At 40.0% G+C, this 11,304-nt stretch overlaps 1 protein-coding gene and 1 long non-coding RNA gene across 2 annotated transcripts in view; both read left to right on the top strand.

The window, feature by feature from the left end:
* LOC136854234 (protein glass-like) overlaps window positions 1-10,432 on the top strand; it is a 118,146-nt gene extending 107,714 nt beyond the window's left edge. The window contains exon 2 of the mRNA XM_067130591.1: window positions 7,138-10,432. Within this exon, the coding sequence (XP_066986692.1) occupies window positions 7,138-8,168 (1,031 nt within the window). The 3' untranslated portion in view covers window positions 8,169-10,432. The remainder of the gene's footprint in view (window positions 1-7,137) is intronic.
* LOC136854235 (uncharacterized) overlaps window positions 1-11,304 on the top strand; it is a 1,096,131-nt gene that overhangs the window by 305,137 nt on the left and 779,690 nt on the right. The gene's annotated exons all lie outside the window — the stretch shown is intronic.

Raw genomic sequence — 11,304 nt, 5'->3', positions numbered from 1 at the left:
TTATATACTTTTATAAATCCAGTTACCATTAATGAACGCCGTCTAAGTTTATATTAAACTCTGGCTTAAGTAGTACAAAATATCACTGGAAGTTGTAATTCCACTTAAACCGTAAATATTTAAACCGTAAATACCGACAGGCCATCAGTCTTGCTTTATTGCTACCCTAAAACACTTCTCTTGTATTTTAATCATTCACTTACATTTTTGCCCATTTATTTATTTGTTTAACGAATAACGACCTGTTCCATCTCTGTTTCCTATTTCCTTCTGTTAATTCTTTCCAATAAACACCTCATTCTTTGGACGCCTGGATTTCAAGTCAGTGACGCCTTTGGTGGGCTTGCTCCATATGAATAAGGTTCGTCTTCTGAGGAGTAGTAGTAGTAATAATAATAATAATAATAATAATAATAATAATAATAATAATAATAATAATAATAATAATAATAATGTAACTCGCATGTTGCAGGCATCCTTTTTAACAAATGAATAAAAATAATAATAATTAATAATAATATATAATAATAATAATAATAATAATAATAATAATAATAATAATAATAATAATATTTTAAAATGGACGAGCGACGAGAACACGGCATAGGCCTCTTTGTCTACTACTGACCATAATGTTTATAAATAATAATAATAATAATAATAATAATAATAATAATAATAATAATAATAATAATAATGCGTTGACAAAGCAGCGTAATAAATACAGGTGCTAAAATATTTCCCGGTGTGAGATTCCTACCTTTGGTTAAAACCTTACAGTGAATACTCTCATTGACAGGATTTCACGACACTCCGTGTGGGAAAGCAGTCTGTTACAGAAAGATAAATACTGAAGTAAACATTATTAATGATAATAATGATGATGATTAAAATATCATCCATAAAAATTTCATAATTGCTTGAGTCGCAAAAAGTTTTCAAGAAATTTACAATGATGTCAGTGTATATGTGTATATATATATATATATATATATATATATATATATATATATATATATATATATAATGTATATAATGTATATATATAATATATACTGTATATATATATATATATATATATATATATATATATATATATATATATATATATATATATATATAATATTACTCTGACATCATTGTCGATTTTTTTACCATATTATTATTATTATTATTATTATTATTATTATTATTATTATTATTATTTATAAACATTTTGATAAATCCAGTCGATAAGACAATAAAAAAAAAATGGCGTCACTATTCTGTACGCATCTTCACAGCCACTCCTACCTTTCTTCCCCCTGTCGAGATTGGCATTCCATCAATATTATTCTCCCATCGTAATTTCTCTTCTCCCGAGTTCTTTATTATACTCAGACTCCATCTTTCCTCCATCTACGTTGGTCTCCCATCTCCATCTTTCCTTCATCACCATCCTTCTTCCTTCGTTCACCATCTTTTACCTTTTTTTTCCTTTTTGCTGGGAAATGCCTTCGTTCAGGAAGGAACGGTTATATATCAGGGTCTGCTTGTTCTCTCTCTCTCTCTCTCTCTCTCTCTCTCTCTCTCTCTCTCTCTCTCTCTCTCTGTTCTCTCTCTGTTACGCTGTTCTCAAGAGATTCAGTTTCTAACAGAGTGCCTTTTAAATGGATATTGTAATAATTTTTACTGATATTTTGAGGGTTTTGCTGTGTGTGTGAATAAATGTGCTCTTAGAAATCACACACATGCACACACACATATATATATATATATATATATATATATATATATGTGTATATATATATATATATATATATATATATATATATATATATATATATATATATATATATATATATATATATATATATATATATATATATATACATGTATGTATGTGTGCTTAGTGAGTATGTGTGGCTTAAACAAAACAAATAAAAATTAAAAGATTCTGGTTCTAGAAAGTGCTACTTACAATATATATGGCATGAAGTGAAGAAACGCTTCTTTAAATTGTTAACCGAAAAAGCAATGTTATTAAACAATAGATTGACAAAAATTACGTAATGAGAGGTTATTGTTCCTCTTCACAAGAAGAAGAAGAAGATGAAGATAATGATAATTGTAATAAAAGCGAACGATTTTTATTCGCAGCGTTTGCCCTAACATTAGCCTCCCCGTAGACCGTCTTAGACCGTCTTGGTTATTTCTTTTCTTTTTTCTTTTTATTTTTTTCTTTAATTCTTCAAGGGTTTGTGGTTGTAAGGGGATAAGGGAGGGAGTTGAGCCAATTTGTTCCAGAGTTCATGGGTGGTTTTCAAAGGGAGAATGGGTTGAAAAGGGCGAATGGGTTTTGAGGGATGGCATGGGTGTATAGTAGTCAGAGATTGGATGGGTGTATAGTGGCCAGAGATTGGATGGGTGTATAGGAGTCAGAGAGTGGATGGGTGTATAGTGGTCAGAGATTGGATGGGTGTATAGTGGTCAGAGATTGGATGGGTGTATAGTGGTCAGAGATTGGATGGGTATATAGTGGTCAGAGATTGAATGGGTGTATAGTGGTCAGAGATTGCAAGAAAGAAGCAGTGAAAGAGAGAGAAAGATTATACATAGTATTAAGAGGTTGGAGTGGGATAAGAGAGAGAGAGAGAGAGTATAGTAGTAAGAGATTGGAGTGAGATAACGGCAAGAGAGAGAGAGAGAGAATACAGTTTGTGAGAGATTGGAGTGAGATAACGGCGAGAGAGAGAGAGAGAGAGAGAGAGAGAGAGAGAGAGAGAGAGAGATTTCGGACCGGGAGGGAGAGGAGAGGCAGGCAGGCGGGCAGCCGGGCTGTGGGGGTGCGGATGAGAAGAAGGAATCGATGTTGGCATTGTCTTAGTGCTAACGCGGCAGGAATGTCTGATGAGAATCGGGACTGGAGAGTTTGCCGAATCCTATGTGGGTGAAATTGTACTCGGAATGGCCTATTTTCCCCTTTTATGGCATAGGTTTGGATTTGGGAGATGCCGGCGCAGAGGGGCTATATTTTCAAAAGGGCCGAGATAGACTTCCTTTGATCAAATCGTGTGTCTTGCAGTTCTTCCTTTTTGCTTTTCTCTCTCTCTCTCTCTCTCTCTCTCTCTCTCTCTCTCTCTCTCTCTCTCTCTCTCTCTCTCTTTCGCTGACTGGTGGTTGGTCCTCCCCCTCCATTCCCCCCTTTCTTTTTGTCTCTCTCTCTATATATTTATTTAGTTTTTCCTATGATTTAAGGTATTTGTTATTTTCTTTAGGGGTACGGTTGGTTATTGGTGCTTTCTCTGCAATTATTTTTTTATTGTTTATGAAATATTCCGTTTGGGAAAACTGACATTCTCAAATAACTTCATCACTTTCAAGTTCCTTATTTACTTTTCACCCTGCGTGATTTCCTTTGAAAAAGCTAACACTGAGAGAGAGAGAGAGAGAGAGAGAGAGAGAGAGAGAGAGAGAGAGAGAGAGAGAGAGAGAGTAGAGACTCTGATGAGAATGGCCTAAAATGTAAACAAGTGGGAATAAATTCACATAAACACATCCTTGCAGACAACATATCACTTAAACCTATATATTTACGTAAAAGATGACTTTTCACACACGCCTCAAAGACGAGAGCGCACACACATCTTCAGAATACAAACACTTATGGGCGAGTCATCGTTTGTGCTTCTTCGTTTCATCGCGAAAGGAAAGAAATGATTTCCTTGTGGGGCGGAAATCCGAAAGGAACCACTGTACCACGCGAAGCACTACTTCTCCTCCACAGTGACAGCAGAAATTCAACTTGGAGATTCTGACGAGTAAATGATTTTTCACGCGCAAGTGGTCCTGAATGTTTGATTGATGGACACGGGTTCTTCTCCAGCTCTCTCTCTCTCTCTCTCTCTCTCTCTCTCTCTCTCTCTCTCTCTCTCTCTCTCTCTCTCTCTGAAATTTGTCTTCTTGATTTGATTAAATTTCGTTTTATGAAACTCTCTCTCTCTCTCTCTCTCTCTCTCTCTCTCTCTCTCTCTCTCTCTCTCTCTCTCTCTCATAATGTTGTCTTGTTGATTTTCATTCGCTTGTTATTTCTTTTGATTAAATTTCGTTTTTATCTCTCTCTCTCTCTCTCTCTCTCTCTCTCTCTCTCTCTCTCTCTCTCTCTCTCTCTCTCAGAATATTGTCTTCTTGATTTTCATTCTCTTTTTATTTCTTGTGATTGAAATTCTTTTCTATGTAAATTCTCTCTCTCTCTCTCTCTCTCTCTCTCTCTCTCTCTCTCTCTCTCTCTCTCTCTCTCTCTCTCTCTCTCCACTCCCCTCATCTTGAAAGTTCTTTTCCTCTCTTTTACGAGTCTTTGGTACTTTCCCCTCGCCCTTCATTCCCTCCCACTGTGTAGTTCATCAGAATTTCCCTTCATTCGCATTTTTTTTCTTTTCTTTTCTTCCTTCTCATCTTCACCTTCATTGACTTTCCTATTATCTCTAATATCTCTCGTTCCTCTGATCTTCCATATCAAGCTCCTTTTTTTTTCTTTCTTTCTTTCTCCTTTGCCTCCCTATTCTCCTCCTCTCTTACCGCGCGGGTCATTTTGCGTGCTCTCTCTCTCTCTCTCTCTCTCTCTCTCTCTCTCTCTCTCTCTCTCTCTCTCTCTCTCTCTCTCTCTCTTTCTTCATGTTTTTTATCTACCGTCATAGACACCACGATGCCGTTTGTTTAGCAGAATGGTTCCTTGTTCAGTCGCTAGATGTCACTACAGCCGTTTTCAAAGTTCGTTATTTGAATGGTTGGTTTTCCTCTTTATATTCACGTGTTTCCCCCTTTGGTGGGATTGGTACCGGAATGGTAGTGGTAGGTTATTAGCAAGTCTTTAGAGGTGAGGTTGCAAGCCCCATGCTCTATGCCCTCACAGGTACTATGCTCCTATATATATATAATGTAGTTTTGTTTATTATGAAATTTTATAATTATAAATATATGTACAGTACATATGCATGTAACTGTGTTTGTATCTATGTACTAATATTTAAGTAAATCAATCATTTATACTCAATCAATTATTGATGACACGACAAAAAAAAAAAACATTCATATTTTCGATCTAAGAAAATTTAAAACAATACAAAAAAAATCAAGATACGCAGAGAATCGATCACGATTGACGTTCGTAGGTACTGAATTTCCTTTTTACTTCTATTTCTATGGATTTATAAATCCATTTCACGGCGGCCGACCAAATCAATGATTGTGAAAGCATCATCTTGAGTGCGATACTGAGTGCGATGCGAGGTCTCTCTTTTGTCAGTATGTGTAGTGAGCGCTCTCCGCTCTAGTGGCTATTCTTCGTGAGGAGACGCTCTCTCTCTCTCTCTCTCTCTCTCTCTCTCTCTCTCTCTCTCTCTCTCTCTCTCTCTTAGCTAAAACATATTCGATTCTCTCTCTCGTTCCTTCTGTAACATTCTGTCTCTCTCTCTCTCTCTCTCTCTCTCTCTCTCTCTCTCTCTCTCTCTCTCTCTCTCTCTAGAAAACATATCTCGACTCTCTCTCTCTCTCTCTCTCTCTCTCTCTCTCTCTCTCTCTCTCTCTCTCTCTAGCGAAAACATATTCGATTTTCTCTCTTTCCCTTAGTAACATTCTCTCTCTCTCTCTCTCTCTCTCTCTCTCTCTCTCTCTCTCTCTCTCTCTCTCTCTCTGTCGGTGGCCATTTGGAGAAGACCTTTGTCTGACATTCTTTTATCTATTCTCTCCTCCTCCTCCTCCTCCTCCTCCTCCTCCTCCTCCTCCTCCTCCTCCTCCTCCTCCTCCTCCTCCTCATGTATTTCTAAGTATGGTCTTCTGTGCCTCCGCTCTTTCTTTTCTTTCAGTTGTGATTTGCTTTTGTTCCTCACATGTGTTGTTTTCCCCCTGTACGTTTCGTTTACTACTTGTGTTACTTTGTGTTGTACCTATTCTTTGTTTTGTGCTTGTTACTCTTATTTATTTATTTATTTTTTTTTTTGCCTTCTCTTTTTTTATTTCATCTTGATAGACGGTTTTGTGTGTGTGTGTTTATTTTTTTATCTTGATAGACGGTTTTGTGAATGATTCTGCTTTTCGGTTTATCTGCAAATATGTAAACAGCCTTTAGATGATGATGATGATTATTATGATTATTATTATTATTATTATTATTATTATTATTATTATTATTATTATTCAGAAGATGAGCCCTACTCATATCGAACAACCCCACAGGGGCCATTGACTTGAAATTCAAGCTTCCAAAGAATACGGTGTTCATTTGAAATAGGTAACAGAAGGTAACGGGAAATACGGGAAGAAGAGATCAGATATTAAAAAAGAAAAAATGAATTTACAAATTAATAAATAATGATAGTGGTATTGATAGTTAATGTATTATGGTAACAGACCTTATCGCTCTCCTTACACAATGACGGTAATTACAAAAATGTATAAAGTATAAGTTAAAAGCCCTGAGGTCCTAATGATTAAATATTGGCTATTGAAAGAATCTCTTATATAAGTTACGGTTATAAAGAAATTGTGGATATTTCAACAACATTGTTATGAGCTATATCACACGGAAATTTTTCTGTATTTCAAAAGTATTCTCATAAGTTACCGTCATATGGAAATTGCATATTTCTCAAGACTATTCTTATAAGTTATATCATACGAAAATTGTGTATATTTCAAGAATATTCTTATGAATTATCACGAACGCCCTTACCTCGTCCCCATTTGGTTACGAGGCCATTCTTTATAAAATATTCCTGTCGGATCGCCACATTCCTTCCACAGGTAACAAAGAAAATTTATCGATATGGTTACATGTCCTTCCGTTCATACAAAGGCGGTAGTAACGATAGAGTACGATAATGTGAGCAAGAAATTAGGGATAAAGGATATCTTGATTTTTGTCTTATTTTCCTACTTCCTTTTTTTATGAAATTAGGGCCTTGTAATGCATTTATTTGTATGAATGTTTTCAGTCTTGGTAACCTCAACTATTAAAGGCTTGTGATTAATTATGACAATATTATTATAAGCCATTGACCGTACCAAATGCGCTATATTACTTGTAAATTTATTTACTTATTACTGGCCCGAGTAGTTTGTTATTGTGGAGTCTAACAGCTTTTTTTTTCTCCTTCGCAGGATACATTGCTGATGGGCGTGGTTACAGCCCTCCCGGACCTGTAGCTTTGCCCTTGACGCCATCCCCCGACGCCCACGGACGCGCTCTAACGCCCACGGAGAGCTTCGGCGGAATGTCCCCCGAAGGTTTGGTGTCCTTGGCTCCACTCTGTCCTCAGTATGATTCGCGGACGGAACCTATGGAGGAGCCGATGAATCTCACAGTCACCCGCCCACCGCCAGCGCTTTACGACCGCCCACCGGAGGATCTCAGCACAGCCCACGCGATCCTCGACCTGTCAACGGCCCGCGTGGCCGAGTACTCGCCTCCTCACACTCCGCCTTCGCCTCACTCTCTGGAGTACCACCACCCTCTACCTCACCCGCAGCATCCATCATCCCCCCAGCAGCCACCGCCCTCCTACCACCTGCACGACCCCGACGGGAACGTGAACGACCTCAGCCCGAAGTCGGACTGCCACAACTCCAAAGCCTGCACGGTCGCGTACACGTACGAGGCGTTCTTCGTCAGCGACGGACGGTCCAAGCGGAGGGGCAGCGAGGGCTCGGAGAAGCCCCGGTACACGTGCTCCGAGTGCGGCAAGCACTACGCCACCTCCTCCAACCTCTCCCGACACAAGCAGACTCACCGCGACCTGGACTCCGGGAACGCGAGGCGCTGCCACGTCTGCGGCAAGGCCTACGTCAGCATGCCGGCCCTGGCCATGCACGTGCTGACGCACAACCTGACGCACCGGTGCGGCGTCTGCGGCAAGGCCTTCTCGCGGCCGTGGCTCCTGCAGGGCCACATGCGCTCCCACACCGGCGAGAAGCCCTTCGGGTGCGCCCACTGCGGCAAGTCCTTCGCGGATCGCTCCAACCTGCGCGCGCACATGCAGACCCACTCGCAGCTGAAGAACTTCAAGTGCAAGCGGTGCAATAAGTCGTTCGCCCTCAAGTCTTACCTCAACAAGCACTACGAGTCTGCCTGCTTCAAGGACATGCCCTTGCCCTCGCCATCACCGCAGCCCTTGGAGGTCGCCTGCACCTAGCTGCTGCTGCTGCGCCCTCCAGGTCACCGCCTGAACCGTACAAACCCACCGTCCCGACCCACGCCCACGCCCGCCGCCCACTGATTCACGCCCTCGTGGTCACCCTGGAAAGTGTCGCGCGAAGGGCTTGGGTTCTTTTCGCCCCCCTCTGCCAAATAAGAGGCGGGGGACAGCCCAGAGGTAGTAGGCTTGTGTCTGATGTCATGTTGGGGCTCTTGTCTGTCCTCTCTGTATCTGCTTGATGAATGAGGAGTCGCCGAAGCCGCGTCCATGACAGGGTTTCTCTCCTCACACCCATTCCTCCTCCTCCTCCTCTTCCTCCTCCTCCTCCTCCTCCCAAGGCATTCCCCTTCACCCGTTCACCCCCTTCTAGGATACAGCAGAGCTGCTCTGAGTGAGGCCGGAGAGGAAACAAAAGAGAGAGAGAGAGAGAGAGAGAGAGAGAGAGAGGGGGCCAGAATTCCAAGCAAAACAAAACAAAAAAATCAAGATACTTGATATTAAAACTCAGGTCTGGTACACAAATCCTCGGCGGCGCCTCTCTCTGCGTTGCCGGATTAAAAAAAAAAAAATAACAAAGAATGATCAAAAGATGACTGTTATAATTTTAGATGTTGTTGCTATTTCTTCTTTATTCTGTCGTCCAAGTGTAATATAAAGGAATAAAGACGGACCGTCACAGGCTATGCCTACGCAAGATCAAAAACCAAAGACTGAACGAAAGTTGCTCCGAAGGTGTGTGTGTGAGGACAGGGGCGCACAGAGGCGGGGGGGCGCTCTCAGTGGCTCTTCAACACATTCCAATACCCCTGAGGGCTGCCCACTTCCCAAACGCTCTGGTATCCACCGGGTCATGCTTTGATGCTCCCATGACGTCACAATAACTTTTCAATAGTAGTGTAGGATGAATGCGGCTATTCATCGCCTCTTTATGATTGTTAAACAGTTACGGTTGATTTTTGCGTTTCCAGTCGCCCTGTTTAATGCTATTTTGAAAAGGGCGACGCGTTTCATATACAACGAACCACAGTCAACGACCAACGTGGAAAAGGGTCTTGTTAATACTATTATTACTTATTATTACTTCAAGAGAGTAAACGAGTTAAAAAAAAAAAACAAATCATAACTCCTGCATGTAAATATAACTTTGTATAGGTTACGAATCTTTTTTCTTCTCAACGCATTCCATACCAAACATTCCAAGTGAAATCCCACTTCTGGGAATTGACGCCCTCAAGTGATAGTCTGCTAGTCGCCGTAGAGTAGGAACTCTCAAAAAAAAAATAAATTAAATAACATCATCCGATATTATTATTATTAATAATATATGATATTGCATAGTGATAAGTATTTTTTCGAGTCTACATAACATACATACAAGCCAAATAAATAGGATATATTTGATCGTAGGCATAGGAAGCTTTCTACGAGGTTTTTTCTATATAAGATAAGTTTCCTTTGGATTATTTCGGTCAGGGCGTGGCGTGAGAGCAGCTGCGGTTGGGTAGGGGGTGGGGCGGGAGACGTGCTCCCCCCCTCCACCCTCCCCCCGGAAATGCCCAATCCAGCGTGGTGTTAAGTATAAATGAGTGACAGTTTGGGAATTTAGGAAATGAATGAGGAATTGGGATTGCAAGAAAAGAATGGCAGTTTGGGAATTTGGAAATGAGTGAATGTCGGATTACGATAAAAAATAAGAGTGAGGACTTAGGAATTGAGGAAATGAGAGAATTTGGGATTACAAGATAAGATTGAGAATTTGGGATTGCAAGATAAGAGTGAGAATTTGGGATTACAAGATAAGAGTGAGAATTTGGGAATTTAGGAAATGAGGGAGAATTTCGGATTACAATAAAAAAGAGTGAGAACTTGGAAATTTAGGAAATGAGTGAGAATTTGGGGTTACAAGAAAAGAGTGAGAATTTGGGAGTTAAGGAAATGAGTGAGAATTTGGGAGTTAAGGAAATGAGGGAGAATTTGGGATTACAATAAAAAAGACTGAGAACTTGGGAATTCTGGAAATTGAGAATTTGTGGAATTGATAGGGAACTGTGCAATCTCCAAGATCAGAGTGATTAACTGGTGTAATGTGGAACCTTATGCAAAATTTATATATACCAATTTTAAACAGAGATGTTGATGATTGAAAGAGACGAAACTGTGAAGCTAATGATTAAAATTATTGTTACTATATGTAATGTATTTTGTAATACATTTTGAAAATGATTTACATGTGATCAAAGAAAAAAAAAATGAAAAAAATATCTTTTAAGGGTGACAGGGTCGCGTTTTCACTCCCCCCCTCGCTCGGCCAACGCTGCTCTCGGCCACGCCCTGCCTTCCTTTGAGTGTGCGCTAGTCACGACGCTGCGGCCGATTATACTTAAATAGTAAATACTTAAAAAAAATAACTTATTCTAGAAGGTAGTTTTTAAATAATCAAGTCTCATCATACGGTGATTCAAGGCGACACTGATGATGATGATTTTGGAGGAAAACAAATATAATGATTTGACAGTGATTCAAAGCAATGACTCTAGAGAGTAAAAAAAAAAAAAAGTGCTTAGAGTAAGAGATCGTGATTTTGATTCCAGGCTGGAAGTCCATGATGTCATATCTTAACCCCATTCTTGTAGTCACTGGAAATCCTGAAATTGCCTTTCCATTGGACAACTACAGACCACACACACACACACACACACACACACACACACACACACACACACACACACACACACACATTTAAATATACCGCTCTCGAAATACACACGCGCACACACAACCCTTTCGTACACAGGCATGCGCTTACATATACACGTGTATGCAGATACACACATGTACGCAGGAACGCGTACACACCCAAAAACCTGACTTTTGTGTCCAGCATTGCATGTGGCTGGAGACACTTGGTCAATTTCGTGCAAGAGGTTTTGTTTTTTTCTTCACTGTCGTTTATTTTCTTCCCGGTTTGCTAAGTATGTTTTTTTTTTTTTTTTTTAATTTCCATTCCAAATTCAGATATTACAGAAAAGGAATAGAGCGGTGAGAAGAATCAGTCGTGTCATTAGGAGGTCGTGAACACAGAGAAAGGAAAAGGAATATTGTTATACAGGTGAAGGAGGAAAATGATTAGTAA

This window comes from Macrobrachium rosenbergii, chromosome 28 (assembly GCF_040412425.1).
Source record: "Macrobrachium rosenbergii isolate ZJJX-2024 chromosome 28, ASM4041242v1, whole genome shotgun sequence".
In the NCBI taxonomy this organism is placed as follows: Eukaryota; Metazoa; Arthropoda; class Malacostraca; order Decapoda; family Palaemonidae; genus Macrobrachium; species Macrobrachium rosenbergii.
The sequence above is the reverse complement of the archived record's forward strand: the minus strand, read 5'-3'. Positions and strand labels throughout refer to the sequence as shown.